Here is a 16,271-nt window from a genome sequence, read left to right as displayed (position 1 = left end):
ATGAGCCAGGCAGGGACCCAGAGGGGCTGCAGGACCCACAGAGAAAAATCAGTTAAGGCTGCTGCAGTGTGGCACAGGATCGCGCCTCGCTGTGGGTTTGTGTTTCTGACTGCCTTCATGGGCTTGGGAGAGGCTGTTGCTCGCCTAGAGGAACTCATGCTTCTTGGGTCAGAGGGGTCCTGGAGCTGATGCTGAGCCCGGGAGCACTTGGCCCTGGCAGCCCAGTGGGAGGCGCCAGGCACACCGGCAGCTGTGCTGTGTTCTGGATGCTGTGACTCCTCCGAGACAGCCACACGTACTCCAGTCCCAGTCGCAGTCCCGGTGCTGCTTCAGGTCTTGTCTTGCAGGGAACTGCCACATCTCCACACCACTGCCAGCGTTCAGCCCATGCAAGTGCTCCACCTGAGCCATGTGCTGTGTTGGCCTTTCTCTCCCAAACGTGAGTAGCCAGATCCCCAAGGAAAAGCCTTGTGCTCACCCCCAGACCCCATACACTGAGCCCTCGTGGCTCAGCACATGGCACTCTGTGTGTGCAGCAGCACTCATCACACTGCTCCCTCAACTCTGCCTGAGCCTCAGGGCTCTGGGGCACCACAGCACAGCCCACCAGCACAGCCCTGAGATGGGTGACATGGAGCTTCCCCAGGGAGAGGACCTGTACAGCATGATCCCTGTGGCTGGCCCTTTATCCTCATCTTAAAGCCATGTTTTAACAAACCAAAGGGCAGAATCAGCAGCATGGGAGTGGGGAGGAGTGCCACAGGGCAGTGGCTGAAAGATGCAGAGCTTCCCCACTGCCTCCCGCCTGCATCTCCCTGTCCATCCCCTGAGACTGAGGACCACAGCAGAGCAGTGTGGGACAACACGGGGTACGTCCAGCAGAGCTCAGCTCAGCGCTCTGTGGCCTTTCCCAGGGTCAGGAGGGCAATGGGCACTGAGAGCACTGCAGGGTGCACCCAGGCTGTGCTTACCTCCCATGGGTGTTGGGAGCAAAGGGGAGCTGCTTGGCACAAGGCCCCCACATGGCCCCAAACCGTTGCCATGTGTGGGGCTGAGCTGGGGGGCCATACTTGGTGCCTGGCTGGGGGGGAACCGCACTCCTCGTGCTCACGGGCTCTGTGTCCCCCCTGGAGCAGCCATTGCCACCCCCGGGCGCAGCCCAGCCCAGGGGTCTCTCCAAGCCAGGGAACCGCCTCTCCCTGCCCCATCCCCCCGCTCACAGCCGGACCCACGCGGTGTGGAACAAAGCCTTTATTTGGGGAGCGCGTAGCGGGCCGCGCTGCCGGACCTCCTTCCCCACTGCCTCCAACCTCCCGGGCCCACCGACGCACTCTCTGCCCCCCTCCCGCAGCGGATGCAGCCGCTTCTTCCCCGCACGCAGCAGCTCCCGGAGTTCCGCGCCCGCCGCTCCCCGGTCCCGCACCTCTACGGCTGCAGCGGCTCCGGCTCCCGGCGGCGGAAGGGCCGGGGGCTGAGCGGGGTCGCGTGCGGAGCAGGGTGCGGGGCGACCGGCGGCTGTCCCAAGGCCGGGAGACGGTGCTTGGGCGGCACGGCGAAGGGTACAACGGCCGCCGCGGGGACAAGGACGGCGGGCACGAAGCCGCAGCGCAGCTCCAGGGCTTTAGGGGAGGCCGCGCCGCGGTCCGGCGCCGGGTTGAGCCCCGGGGTCTCCCCCGCAGGCTCCCGGCCCATCTGCAGCAGCTCCTGTAGCTTCTCCAGCTGCGTCCGAGAGACGTGGGAGCGCGCGCGGCTCCGGCAGAAGGACTCCAGGAAGGCATCGAGGGGCACCTCGTGCGCCAGGAACCTCTGCATCTGCGCCTGCGGGACGGGCGGTGCGGGTGCGTCGGGCGGAGCGCTGTACAGGCGAGGTCCCCCCAAATCCCCGAGCCCCGCGCCGTCCCTCGGTGCCCGCATACGGCAGGGCACAACGCGGGGCTCTCATCCGCCTCCGCTTCACACCCGCTCACCTCCGCCTCCGCTTCGGACGAGTCCAGCGCGGCTCGGAGCCGATCCAGGGCGCGCTGCGGGCCGCACTCCTCCAGGTACGCCTCTGTGCGGGGACAGCGCGGCGCTGCCGGGAACCTCCCCTCCCGGGGTCCCCCCTTCCGGCACGACGGGCGCTCCCCCCGCCGGGAAGCCCCGCACCCATCGCTCCGCACTCACCCAGGCGCCGCAACTTGGCCCGGCACGCCTCGCGCACCTCGCGCAACTCCTGGTATTTGATGGCCAGGGCCGCCTTCCCGTCCTCCAGCCGCGGCCGCAGCGCCAGGTTGTCCCGGGCCAGCGCGCTGTTGGCCGCCAGCCGCTCCTCCCGCTCCCGCTGCAGCGCCTGGAACTGCGGCGGGCGGTGAGCGGCGCGGAGCGCGCATCGCACCGCACCGCACCGCATCGCACCGCACCGCACCGCACCGCATCGCACCGCACCGCACCGCACCGCACCGCATCGCACCGCACCGCATCGCATCGCACCGCACCGCATCCCGGCCCGGCCCTACCTTCCTGCTGAGGCGGACGGCGCGCTGCAGCCGGGGCTCGTCCTGCAGCAGCGCCCGCAGCTGCCCCGTGCTCAGCGCCCCGAAGCAGCGCGGGGCCCCGGGAGGCGCCGGGGGCCGGGCCATGGGCCGGGCACGGCCGGAGCCCCCCCGCCGCCGCCGCCAGCACCGGGAGCCGCAACCCCGCGCCCGGCCCCGCCGCGCCGCCCCGCCCCGCAGCCTTAAAGGGGCCGCCGGCGTGCGCGGGGCCGTCCTCGGCTGTGCTCGTTCTGCACCGCACCCTCTGCGTGCATCCTGCATCGAGCCTACACTGCGTCCTGCACTGCACCTGCTGTGTGCGTCTGCACCTGCTGTGTGCAACCTGCGCTGCTCCCACTGTGTGCAGGCTGCAACTCCGTGTATGTATGCAGCACTGCCTCAGATGGGGTGGCTCTCGCAGCGCAGTGAGCAGCTCCTACACCGCTCTGTGTGCCCCATGCAGCACTATGCTGTGCACATCCTGCTTCGCAGTGTGTAGGCCTGCATTGCACTTGTGCATTCTGTGCACATGCTAGCACTGAGGCCACTCTTGAATGCTTTGCTGCCCGCTGCCACCCTCAGCGTGCTCAGGGCTCAAGACTCTGCTCCCCTGCTGAAACTTCAGGGAGCATCCCTGCACCCCAAAGTGCCACCAGCACCTCGGTAGGAAACAGGCACTGAGTGCTGCACCCTCAAGGTCCTCCTGCCTGGCTGGTGCTGAAGGAGAAAACCGTGCAAGGGGCTGTGGGGTCCAGTATTTCATTGTGAATTTAGGAGTTCCTCTAATAAATGACTACAGCAGTTTCTAGGGTGGTCATCCTGACCTAGACAAAAGTACGTCTTTGCTGTATCTAAAGACACACCTGCAGAGACTTGTACAAAGGCTGGTTCTTAACTGGCCAACAGCTGGTTTCACCCTGATGGGCAGCTGCACGGAGTCGCAGAACTACAGGGATGGGGAGGGACCTCTGGAGCTCTCCCAGTCCAATTTCCCCCAGCAGGTCTGTGCAGCAGGTTGCACAGGAAGGCATCCAGACGGGTTGTGAATGTCTCCAGAGAAGAAGGCTGCCCCACCTCCCTCAGCAGCTCTTCCAGGGCTCTGGCACCCTCACAGCAAAGAAGTTTTCCCCTGTGTTGGTGTGAACTGTCTGGGTTTGTGCCTGTTGCCCCCTGACCTATCACTGCACAACAATGGCCCAAGTGGAAGTCTTCCTTTCCCCAGACTCTCTCTTACCACCGTGGTCTCTACCATGTGGTTCTCACTCCTCTCTGCAGAAGGACAGGGGGAGAAAATAGGATGGAAAAGGGCAAATGTGTTGAGATAAGGAAGGGAAGATCACTCACCAATTACTGTTAGATCCAATACAGACCTGGCACAGGGAGATTAGTATGATTTACTGCCTGTTGCTAACGGACCAGAGCAGTGAGAACTAACGGCAAACTTAAAACCACTTTCCCCAAACCAGCGTCCCTTCCCTCCCCTGAGCAGAACAGCAGACCATTTGGTCTCCTGATCACGGAATCACAGAATCGTAGGGGTTGGAAGGGACCTCTTGGTCATCCTGGCCTATGTTGCTGCTCTGCTTCTGGGGAGCTTGAGCAGAAAGCAGCAGCACCTCTTGGTCTGGCAGTGCAATCGCAGCTCCATTTTGCCTGCCGTTAGAAACAGCAGAGGCATAGGGGGAGCAGCACCATTATTTCACAGCCTGCTCAGTGACAATCCATGGCATGGGACCTTCTGGCTTTGGAAGCCAAAGCCACTCTGAGGACAGTGGGAGTGTGTGTGCATGGGGGGAGCACCTTTCCGCCACCCACCCTCCCATTGCTGCCACCTCTTCCAGCCGCTGCCACTCTCACGGAGCTGCCCTGGGCGCTCCCTCCCCATGCTGTGCCCATTGCAAAGGAAAACATGGCCTTTTCCTGGGACGGATGTTCCCTTCTGGGTTAGGGGATGACTGACTGTTGGCAGAGGCACGTTTATGTTTTCTAGTCCATCTTTTGTGTAGCAGAATTCACCCCAAACCAGATCTGGCTCTCTCATTTAACTTTGGGTGCTTCCAGTTCTGGAGATGCTCCCATCTCCACAGAGGGCCCTGTGACGTTGCAGTCCCTGTAGGGACTCTCTCCTCGAAGTCATGTCTGTGTGGATCCCAGCGGGATTCCCAGCCAACACACCTCCCAGCAGGCACAGACCCTGGGCAGGAACAGATCCACGGCATGGGGGCAGCACCACAGCACGGAGTGCAGGGCTGTGAGCACAGCAGTGGTGTGGGATCGTTCTCTCACGTGCCTCATCCCTTCTGGCCCCCCCAGCGCAGAGTTACAGGTCTGTTCTCTCAGCGTAATTGATTTAATTAACTAACATCCATCCCAATAAGAATCACGTAGGACCTTCCCCTCACTGAGCCCCATTGCTCCAACCAAGCACCCACTGTGGGATCTCACTGGCTGCAGCAGGATGTACAGAACAGACCAGTGATGTACAGTGAGCTGAAGGAAGCGCGTTTATTAGCTGCTCTAACAGACACCACGGAGAGGTGCTGATACGCGGACATTTGTGGCACGTGGCCCTCCTGCTGCTGTGAGTTCTGGAGACAACTAACAACCACTGGTGAAATGTTACTCCAGGGCTCTGTGTTTTCCTCCCCCGTGGAAGGTACACACAGAATTCACACATTTTGCAAGTATTTTTTTTCCCTTTTTTTCTTGATTATGAAGAAAACAAAAATTAATCATTGGCAAGCACAAGGAGAAATGGGCAAAGAAGGGGAAGAGAGGGGAAGAGCAGATGGTATTTCACCAACCCCCAGCACCCTTAGGCTCCCTCTCTGCCCCAGAAAGGCCCCAGCCTTGCAGAGCATCAGAAGCAGACAGGAGGGAGAAGAGGCGCTAGCAGTACGGAGCTGGTTTGATGAGGATGAGGGAGGATTTGCAGTCCCCTTTGCACAGGCTGCCCCACGTCAGGCCGCCCTTGAAATTCAGCCGCACGGAATAACAGGACGAGAACCACCACCCGCCCTCATAGCTGTAGGCACAGTTCTTACTGTAGTTGTCCTGATCCCGATCTTTGGTGGAGAACTTCATGTTGTCGTGCATAGTGCTGGGATTGTCTGAAGTCATGGCATCCCCCGCTGTGCCCGCGTAGGAGCCCAGCCGCAGCCGGTACCCGTGGGCCTCATCCTCCACGCTGAAGAGGTTGTAGTCTGCAAACCTGACGTTGTTCGCATTGTCTGAGATGACGAACCTGACCTGGTAGACCTTCTGCTTGGCGATCTGGTGGATGTACTCGGTGCCCAGCCAGTAGTCGCCGCGCACGCTCCCGAAGCCGTACTTGTAGGTGCTCCAGGACTCGGCCCAGGTGACAGCTGTGTCCTTCTGGTTCCTCTGGATGACCGTCCAGCCCCCGCCTGTGGCGTTCATCTCGCAGTACACCACGAGCTGGTGGAGGCCCTTTGGCTGGATGATGTAGACGCCGCTGTGGCTGCCAGGAGGGATCTCACTGCAGTCCTTGGGCCAACCTGGAGCAGAAATGTGATTGTTACATCTCACCTGACACAAGGAGACACCGAACACGTGGGATTAGTTCTACACCTGTCCTATTGCACAAGTTCCTGGGATGTATTCCTGCCATGTGACTACAGGAGTAAATTAAAGTATTGAAATGATCAAATCAAGAGTTGGATTTCACGTGTTTCCAAGACAGAAATCAACCTTACATGGACGCACAGGTCCCACTGCCTTCAAACAGGATGCAATGCAAGCTTGTCCAGGTTGGATCACTGCAGTGAATCCCATGTTGCCTGTTGGTGATGTATCACCACACAGGGAAATGCCAGTCTGGGCTCTGAAGCCACTTGTATGGAAGGTTTAGGGATTCAGTCATCTTAGAAACCCTGGAGAGGGCGTGCTCAAGAGATGCATATTGCTCATAATGATGTCAGGAAACACTTCTTTACAGAAAGGGTGTGAAGCACTGCAATGGGCTCCCAGGGAGGAGGCTGAGTCACCATCCCTGGATGTGTCTAAAATCCGTTTGGATGTGGTGCTCAGGGACACGATTTGGCAGAGGGCTGTTAGTTGGGGTAGCATGGTTAGGTTGTGGTTGGACTCAATGATCTTTAAGATCTTTTCCAAACTGAGCAGTTCTGTGATTCTATGATTAGGACAAACCCATTGTGCTGACCCAAGTGGCAATTTAGGGGTTTCCTGACTTGTTTCATTTGACCACAGACTTTCTGTTCTCCAGAATGGAAACTCCTTATGCAGTGAATAGAAATGCACTTCTGGGTGAGGACTGGCTCTGCGGCCAGAGCTGTGCTACCCATTGTTTGCACCCAAAGAAGCCGTGCCGTGTGGCCATGGCTGGTGCTGACTCAGCCAGTTCAGTTATGCAGTTACTCTCTGTCTTAACCAGCATTGTCATCAACTGCACAGCCAAAATCAGGTAATAATCAGCCACCACAACCCGAAGGCAGATAATGAATCATCAATTTCCAGTTTGGGTGTTCAAGTAGAAAATTCTCTCAGCACATTTTAAGTGCAGAACACGACTGGTGCTACGGTCTATCCAGGATGGTGAGCCGTGGTACCTCTGTTGCTCCTACAAGTGCGTACAAAGGGCCTGGAGCTCTCCACGAGCCTCTGGGCTCTTAGTGAAGGTGAAATCTTGTGAGCAGATGTACTTCTTGCACACACTTACCATGAGCTGCTGGTGGGTGTGGGGCAACATCTCTGACCTGTCGAACGTGGTGGTCCCCCTCAGCTGAATAGACAAGAGCAGAGGAGACAGGAGTGAGTTTGAGATCAGACACTGATAGGAGAGCATGACCCTCCAGATCATGATCCTGTTGTTGTGGCTACTTCTCACTCCAGAGGACACTCCCTGCAGGTACCAGGGCCACCGGCAGCATGGGGGAATTTCCGTGGGTCAGATGCTTCCTTGTTGAGAAGGGTTTGAGCACCCTGCACATGAAAGGACCCCAGTAGGTGATAGCAATACCAGGAATGCAGTTGCTAAATTACAGTAGGAGTCAGGAAGGGACAGAGGTAGAAGACGGATGAGGAGAAATAAATGTTAGCGTGGCCACAGGAGAACAGGCTCTGGTGTCTGGGACAGACAGGGGCTCAGAGGGGAGTTTGAAGGACTGCTGGAAGAAAGGATGGCTCAGAGTAAATGAATGCAGTTCTCTCACAAGGACATCTTGTGTACGTCCACAGATGAATCTGTCCCACCTGTGAGCCCAGGGGCTCTGGGGTTTAGACCAGTGGGCTCACAGAGGAGTTGAAGAACTTGATGCCATGTAGCGGATGAGGCGGGCTGCGATCAGGGGACTCTGGGATAAGACAGCACACATTGTGCTGGCACTGTCCACACACAGAGCAACGTATAGTCCATCCTCCATGACACAGGGCTGGAGTTGGGCTGGGTTGGGGCACAGAGCTGCATAGCATCAGACCAAACATGACCTTGTTTGCCTCTCCATATTACACAGGAATACTTACCGGGCTGGACGGGCTCAGGGTGAATATTCATAATCTCATCCATTGTTCCATTTAAGAGATGCAAATTTTTTATGTCAAAGACAAGAGGCATTGCCAGGGCCAGCAGGGAGGTGAGAATCAGGAGACAAAGGCACTGGGTAGCTGAAATGAGAAGAAATTGGGGGTGGGGAGGCAAAGAAAAAAAAGCACATAAATCTTCAGTTAATCCTATTTGACACTTGCAGAGTAAAATAGGAAAATAAAATTCTTTCTTTGTGAAGCTCCCTCTGGAGCTGAAAGTCCTGTTTCACCTATCTAGAGGAGCTACCAGATGTTCACTGACAAACACCAAATACTTGTGGAGTCATCAGCAGGAGCAGCTGGTACCAGTGATTTTTCTTTTTGAGACAGAAAAAGTGTGAAAACCTCATTCAAACCCAAAAGTCATCAGAAATGTCTAAGAAATCCCTGTGAAATCCAAGTCTTTCCTTCCAGCTCCTGTCACCCCTGGCAGATGACAAATGTGGCCCCTTCCTTTAGCCACTGACCCCTTGTTCTGCCCTGGGCTGCTGAGTTCAGCAGAGTTCCTTGAGGTGGTGAGAAGGAAGATGTTCGAGGCAGGGCTGCCTGGAGTGGGGGGCTCTCTCCTGGGGTGAGCATCCCTTCCTGTGAATGCTGGAGCTCCCAGCTCTGTGCTGCGCTCTGCAGCAGAGCTCTTCTAAACCACCCAAACAATTCACTTCTCAACTGCTGCATAGTATTTGGTGATTCGTGTTTAGGGACGTATTTGAAGACATCTGGCCTTAGGGCCACTGGAGAAGCAACACTCCTCCTGCTGCTGGCCCTCACCCCAGGCAGGGCCATGGAATTCCAGCAGGATGGAGATGCAGGAGAGGAAATAGCCACTGCTGGGTGTGCTGTGACAACTGTGTGCCTTCAAACAGCTAAACTCCACATCGTGATTCCTCTTCTAGCGCTCCTTACACAAGAATATCTAAAAAACCAAAAATCCATGTCCTGCGCTAAAGTATGTCATATTTTCTCTGCAGAACAGACCATTATGAGGAATATTCAGCCGACCGGTGGTTTGTGCAACGGCTGCCTTGCGCTCCACCTGCACACAGCGTGCACTGAGCAACGCTTGCAGCGCCTGCTGCAGCTCCCACCCAGGGCAGCAGGGGCACAGCAGCATCGTGCTGGGACAGCTGGGGCAGCAGGGAGCCCTGCACAGACCTACGACCCCATGACCCCCCACCCAGCCCGCACTCACCCATACTGTCTCCGAAGGGACCCTGCAGGGCAGAAGCCGGGCGGATTTGGCCTGTGGGAGGGCTGTGCGGCCCAAAAGTTATAGGGCTCTGCGGGTAAGGGGGTGGGAGCACGAGACCCAAACCGCAGCACTTGTCCCGCGGTCTGTGACAGCACTTTGTGCCTTGTTTGCTCTTCATCGTGAAGTGACGCGTCCTTGGGCACAGAAGGCTGTGTCTCACAGAGGTGAAGAGCTTTCTTCAGAAGCAAAGCAAATAGCAAGTTGCCCATGAGGCAGTGCCTCGGAACAGCTCCGATGTAGGCAGCCCCCATCCCCCACCTCCCCCCACTGCTCACAGGGTTTCCCCAGGGAACTGTGTCCTCTGAGCACCTGCCAGCGTTTCAGCACATAAGTAAACACCCTGATGGCGTTCCTCTCCCAGATGGAAATCAAATGTCAGGGCATCAATTGCTCTCTCCAGAACAGGCGTTGAGCCCAGCAGCCATGGGGAGCCCACCTTGGCCCTCAGGAAAGAGGCACTGGAGTGCTCCTGGCAAACAGTGCTTTTTTCATCTAAGCACCACATTTCAAAAAGTCCCACTCCAGCAGCACAGCGCTGCTGTTGTGCAATCTGTGCTGTGCTCTGCCGGACTCACTGCCCCTGCAGCTTTGGGAACCGGGGTGAAATGAACATGGAATAATCTCAGTCCAAGCCTCTCTCTGTAAATAGGAGCACTTACAACATGGATTTCTTCAAGAAAATTCTAGTCAGACCTTTTTCTGTGGATCGGTACCGTAGAGAGAAAAGCAGACTTCGTGGTCTGCACAGCCTGGTGGGTGCAGAGTGTGGAGCCCAGTTGTTTTCAGGGGTACTGGGATGAGAAGCAATGGATCTAAGTTAGAACATGGGTAATTCAAGCTGGGGACTATCTACAGCCTGAAGTTGGTCACATACTAGAACAGGTGTGCAGAGAGGCTGTGAGTTTTTCCTCCTTGAAGGTTTTCAAGTGTTGACTGGATGAGGACATCACACTGTAGATCTGCATTGAGCAGAGGGGTCAGACTGTCACTTCCAACCTAAATGAATACATGAATGCTGTGATTTTGCAGCTCTGGAGGTCCACAGGGCAGGATGAGAGGCAACAGACACTAGGGAAGGAAGGGAAATTACAATTAGATTAAGAAAATATCATCCTGAGGCTCTTCAAACACTAAAAACAAACAAAACAAAACAAAAAAACAGTTGTGGAATCTCCATTCCTTGACATGTTCACAACCAACCTTGACATGACCCCAAGCAGCCCATTCTAAATCACAGACTCACTGAACTATAAAAAATCATCTGGGTTGGAAGGGACCCCTAAAGGCCATCAGGTCCCACTCCCTGCAGTGCACAGGGACACCCACAGCTCCATCAGTGCTCAAAGACCCTTCAGCCTGACCTTGGCTGTCTGCAGGGATGGGGCATCACTGCCTCTCTGGGCAACCTGTGCAGTGCCTCACCACCCTTAGTGTACAAATCTTCATCCAATCTAAATCTAGTTTGAAACCATTTTCCCTTGTCCTGTCACAACAACCCCTGCTAAAGACTCTGTCCCCTTTCTTACAGCCCCTTTAGATACTGAAGGCCGCCCTCAGCTCTCCCCACAGCCTTCTCCTCTCCATGCTGCACAGCCCCAGCTCTCAGCCTGTCCTTGCAGGGATGTGTTCCATCCCTAGGATCATTTTTCTGGCTCTCCTCTGGATGCACTCCAACAGCTCCACGTCTCTCCTGTGCTGAGCACTCCCCATCTGGATGCGGTGCTCCAGGTGAGGTCACAGCACAGAGCAGAGGAGCAGATCCCCTCCCTGCCGTGCTGGCCACACTGCTCTGGGTACAGCCAGGGGACGGTTGGCTTTCTGGGCTGTGAGGGCACGCTGCTCGTGCCCAGCTGCCACCCACCGGTACCCCCAGATCTTTTTGGCAGAGCTGTGCTCCATCCTTACACCCCATAGCGGGGGTTGCCACAACATAGCTGCAGTTGCACTGGATTTATTGAACCTCATGTGGTTCTCCTGGACACACGGCTCAGCCTGTCCAGGTCTCTCTGGACAGAATCCTATCCCTCAGGCATGTCGAGGTGTCATCCAAAACTGCTGAGGGTGCACTCAAACCACTGTCAGTGTCATTGATAGAGATATTTAAGAGCACCAGTGGCAGTACTGACCTCTGAAGGACCCCACTCAACACTGATCTCCATAAAGCATCCCTGCCCTTTTGTGGAGGTCAGACCGGCAACATTCGAAACTCATCCTACTCTTGGTTATCCCTTACCTCTCCAGTTCCCTGAAGAGCACTGCTTCCCCTGCCCTGCATGTACAGCCATGGCACCAGGCTGTGTGTAAGATACAGAGCTGGCTGCATCAGAGCATGCTCTGTGGTCACTTTATGGGCACGAAGAGCTACGGCAAAAGCTAGGGGACACAGTCTGAAGGCATGTGAAGCACGGCAGACCTGCACAGCCAGGTGCAACTTGCTTCTTTCGGGATTAACTGCTGGTGTTATAGTCCCGAGTATATCAGTGTGTTCTGATGGCCAAACAGCCCCACCTGCGGCCTTCTCTTGGACCAAGCCATAGAATCACGGAATCATAGACTTATTACTGTTCAAAAAGACTTCCGTAATTGCCAAGCCCAACCTCAACCCACCCCTACCAAGCTCACTGACCATCAGTGCCACATCTCCACGGCTTTGGAACACCCCCTGGGACGGTGACCACACCACCTCCTTGGGCAGCTGTGCCACTGCACCACCACTCAGAGAAGAAATTGTTCCTAGTATCCAACCCAGCGCCATCCAACATGGCACTGCCCACCACTGTGGCCTCTGCCCAGCTGCCTTACCTCTACTTTTCCTTCATTGTGGCAAAATGGGAAGGATCATCTTTTTCTCTGAAGTATCTGGCTTGTAGATGAAGTAAAGCCCAACTGTTGTTCAAAGGAAGGAAGACTCATACTATCTGTCTTCCAGGAGCAGTGGGTCCCTAAGGCCCATTTCAGCTCAGTCCTACACCTCCAGCCCTGGGCTCTGGTCCCATCCTCTGCCTTTGCTTTCCGGATAGGTCTTAGACCTGTACTGTGCTTTTCTGCTGGATGGACCACTCAGTTCCATGTTGTCGCATGTCTCCAGTCCCATGTCATTCTGCCCAGGATCCTGGCTTTGGTTAGTCAGCCAGGCTTCCTTGCCTGGGGCTGTTGCCACACTCAGCTGCCTGCTGTGCTCACCTCTTTGGTAAGGACACTGCTTTCACGCTTCAGCTCCTGGCTAGCCTCAGCTCCAGGCTTTGCTGCTCCCCAGGAGATAGCTCCAGCCTTCCTTCTCCTGCCTCAATTCCTGCATTGTACCACAGGCTTTACACAGTGTACTACTTGGCAAGAGTTCCTGCAGGACAGAGTTTGGTGGGAGCCTTACGTTGGTGCTGGTTGATGGTGCACATCAGGTTTAAAGCTATGCATCAAAGAAGATATGCCAGTTCAGTACGATGCTGAAGCCAATACTTGGCATCCAGGACAAGAAAGAAGAAGTGCTACTTCTTCACCTGGTTAAATTAGCGTGACAAAGCCTATGCTCTCTGGCCCCAAAGCAGCCCCCGTGGACTCCCACCCTTGGAGCATTTTGCCACACTCCTGGCTGGCATTTCTGGCACTGCAGGGCCTTGCCAGGCCAAAGACCAGGCTTGGGAAGAATGGGAAATGGACCCACAGGCACCTGCTTGTCACCTGCAGCCCCTGCCCGCTGCTCAGATCATGCAGGCTGTGGTGCCAGAAGAAGTTGCACATGCAGCGACTTCTGGCTGCTGGATGGCGACTCCAGCTCAGTGACTTCACCAATCGATCCTGAAGCCTGTGAGTGGAGAGCTAGCAGGATGGCCTCTTGAGGATCTGCACTCATCCTTCTGACGTCACCTTTGAAAGTAGGCAAATAGGAAACCTAACCTCAACTCCCTCGCCAGTTTGTTTATGTCCTTAGAAAAAGCCAGGTCTCTTCGCTGCAGTTTGATCATGGGCTCTCCAGAAATTACTCCAAGTGGGCAATTCACATGTAGTGTTTGTGTAATGGTAAGAGTCAATAAGTGAAATCTCTCCACGTGGAAGGGAGTATTTTGTAATTCTCTGGCTAGAACGGCATGACTCCCTTTCCCCATGGGCCTTATTGTGCTGTAAAAGGATCTGAAAGCTTCTTGAGTCTGCAAGCATCTCCTAATGCCTCTACAAACAACACGTGTGAACACAAGTGGGAGTGTACAGTGCCTATAAAGTCACCATGTAGAGCCTGGCATGGGGAGGTGCACCACTGGGTTCCTGCTCTCTGCTCAGCTGTGCTGTTGTGATGGGTGAGTAATCTTCCCAGAGTTAAGCTGCATTCAGGTGTGCTGCTGGGCTCAAACCAGACCTGCGCGGGGTGACTTTACAAAGGCAAGGAGACCAAAACCTGGCCTGGTGACACACGGCCTGGCACCGTGATCTTAAAAGGGATGCAGACAAAGGAGGAGGTGACATACATCCATGGTGGCACCTTATGCTTTTGCAGGTTACCTAATCCTGTCCCATTAGTAGGGAGCCCTGCATTTCAGCTGGTCCTTTCCCCTCCTAATCTCCTCCTAATCAGCACATGTAGCACTTGTGGTTGCACTGGGGCCCTTCCCCACATGGGACTGGCATCTCCGCCAGCACTGAGCTGATGCAGAACATGGGTTTGTACTGGTGGCCACCGACAGTCCAGTGGTTTGGGCTCATGTCACCATGCGCACACAAGAGACTTTCTCCTATCTACCTGGTATCTGGCATCTGTAGCATGGGACTCATCCTCCGGATCTTGGTCCTGCAGCTCTGCATTCCCTGGCCACAGCTCCCCACAGCCGCCGAGGGGCGGCAGGCTGCCCAGGGGTCCTGATGATGCTGCACCCTTCCCTCCCCAGGGCTGCAGGCTGGGACACGCCAGTTCCATGGGAACCTCGTCCTCCTGCCTGTGGTGGCGGTGATGCTTCTCCACTGTGTGAGTGCAGGCCCAGGAATGCCCACTGCCAGCTCGCGGAGTGGTGAGTATGGACCTGGCTGGGGGAAGTGGCACCAAGGGCAAGAGAGCTTCAGCCTGGCTCAGCACCAACCCTTGGGTCTGCCAGGTGCTAGACAGGCTGTCATGCAGGCAGACTGGCTGAGGCAGAAGACAAGAACATCTCGACATACAGACTCCTGAACTCTTTGAAAGCTAAGCAGCCTGACCCGTGTCAAGCCATCCTTTGGTGGCTCCAGGCTGAAACCAAGGGGCTTCTGCCTAAACAGTTCCATCAGAGCATCAGAGGTCATCCCAGCACTTTATTATTTATTTATGCATTTATCTGTAGCTCTTGTTGAGTCTTTACCCCCTCCATGCAGGCAGGGTAATGTTCCATGCAAGATGTGTTCCACAGATAAGCAGAATTCATGGGCTGAATTTGAAGAACCCACAGTAAATTGTCCAACATCAGAAGCAAAACAAGAAAAACAACAAAATAGGTGGCAGATTAGTTTAGCAAGTAAATGATGACAGATAAGTCTTGTTAATAGATTACCTGAAGCAAACTGGGGGTGGAGATGCCTATCAGAACAAGGTAGAGCCTGCCCTTCTTTTGCAGTGCCACGACCCCAAGGGTAAACATAAATTTTCATTACATATCCTCACCCAGTGGAGCATTTTGCACACTTCTGATTTTGCAGGACAGCATCTCATAATGTCAAGGGCCCAGTAGCAGGCCAGCCTTGCCTGCAGCACACACTGGCATCTGGGAGATCTTTTTCCCCCTCCATCTTGGCCAGATGCATCAGCAGCTCCAAATGCAAGGGCAAGTCACAAGCAGGATGCTTAGCAAGGCCAGTCTTTGGGCCCTTTGTTCTCCCTACAAGAGCCACTGCCAGTGCAGAAAAGACCACAGATAAAAGCATCCCTTTTTGTGCAGAGTCCTCACTCTCTTCTAGGAGCTCCTCGTTGCCCACACAGACTCATACAGCCCTTCTCTCTCCCACCCCGCTCTCTGTTTGCTGCAGTTCCTGTTGCAGGGTTCCCCGCAGACTGCAGCCACCTTCGCAAGACCAGCCCCAGCGGGGTGTACGTCATCCAGCCGGCGCGGTCCCCCCCCCGCGTGGTGTGGTGCGACATGGACACCGAGGGCAAGGGCTGGACTGTTGTCCAGAGGAACTCTCATGACACTGAGATCGCGTGGAAGCAGTCCTGGACCACCTACAAGTACGGCTTCGGGAACGTGCAGGGCGACCACTGGCTGGGCACCGAGTACCTGCACCTGCTGACACAGCAGGGCACCTACAAGGTCCGCTTCGTTGTGCGGGACAAAGCCAACGTCACCCACTATGCTGAGTACGACATCTTCAGAGTGGAGAGCGAGGGCAGCGGCTACCCGCTGAGGCTGGGCCGGTTTTCTGGTGAAGGGGATGACTATCTGACCGGCTACTACCCCAAGAAGGGCGGCATCCACGACAACATGAAATTCAGCACGGTGGACAAAGACCAGGACCAGTACAGTGGGAACTGCGCCAGCAGCTATGGGGGGTGGTGGTATGACAGGTGCCAGAACGTTGTGCTCAATGCCCAGAAGTACATTCTCTGGCCGGGATTCTGTGATAAAGGCGACTGCACATCATCCCTCATCCTGGTCAAACCCACCGACGTGTGCTGACTGTGCCAGACGTTGGGGAAGTGCCACTGTCCGCAGCCCGGTGCCCCATCCCTGTGCCTGCCAGCTCTGTGCCAGCCCTGCTGGGCGCCCTGCGCCACCTGCAGCTCCCTCATGGCCACCAGCTCCAACACTGCAGCTCTGGGGCTCGGGAGTGATCTCCTGGAGCCCCGGGCACATGGGCAGCTTCGCCCAATGCTGCTGTGTTGGCCGGCACCGGGATGCAGGCACTGCTTTGGGATGGGCGAAGAGGAGAAGTGCAAGTTCCCTTCTCTGTGCATCAGCATCTCCCCGCTTTGCTCTTAGTCCCATAATTGCTACCCA

General features: G+C 55.9%; 3 protein-coding genes across 3 annotated transcripts; 1 reads left to right on the top strand and 2 right to left on the bottom strand.

Moving 5' to 3' along the window:
* Positions 1-1,425: 1,425 nt before the first annotated feature.
* Positions 1,426-2,618, bottom strand: VPS37D (VPS37D subunit of ESCRT-I; the record flags this gene model as incomplete). Its single annotated transcript, XM_079544964.1, has 4 exons — positions 1,426-1,818; positions 1,968-2,050; positions 2,164-2,335; positions 2,496-2,618. The coding sequence occupies 4 exons, from the start codon at positions 2,616-2,618 to the stop codon at positions 1,426-1,428; spliced, it is 771 nt and encodes a 256-aa protein (XP_079401090.1).
* A 2,781-nt stretch (positions 2,619-5,399) lies between these two features.
* On the bottom strand, positions 5,400-9,265 carry LOC306954184 (fibrinogen-like protein 1-like protein; the record flags this gene model as incomplete). The annotated part of the gene is made up of 4 exons (XM_079545250.1): positions 5,400-6,028; positions 7,210-7,272; positions 8,013-8,153; positions 9,262-9,265. 4 exons carry the CDS (start codon positions 9,263-9,265, stop codon positions 5,400-5,402), a joined length of 837 nt encoding a protein of 278 aa, XP_079401376.1.
* A 4,016-nt stretch (positions 9,266-13,281) lies between these two features.
* LOC306954183 (fibrinogen-like protein 1-like protein) lies at positions 13,282-15,950 on the top strand (the record flags this gene model as incomplete). Its single annotated transcript, XM_079545249.1, has 4 exons — positions 13,282-13,338; positions 13,550-13,613; positions 14,199-14,318; positions 15,316-15,950. 4 exons carry the CDS (start codon positions 13,282-13,284, stop codon positions 15,948-15,950), a joined length of 876 nt encoding a protein of 291 aa, XP_079401375.1.
* Between the last annotated feature and the right edge of the window lie 321 nt (positions 15,951-16,271).

The sequence above is a fragment of the Tetrao urogallus genome (genome assembly GCF_951394365.1).
Source record: "Tetrao urogallus genome assembly, chromosome: 20".
Taxonomy (NCBI): Eukaryota; Metazoa; Chordata; class Aves; order Galliformes; family Phasianidae; genus Tetrao; species Tetrao urogallus.
Note: the sequence above shows the minus strand (reverse complement) of the source record. Positions and strands in the feature narration are given on the sequence as shown.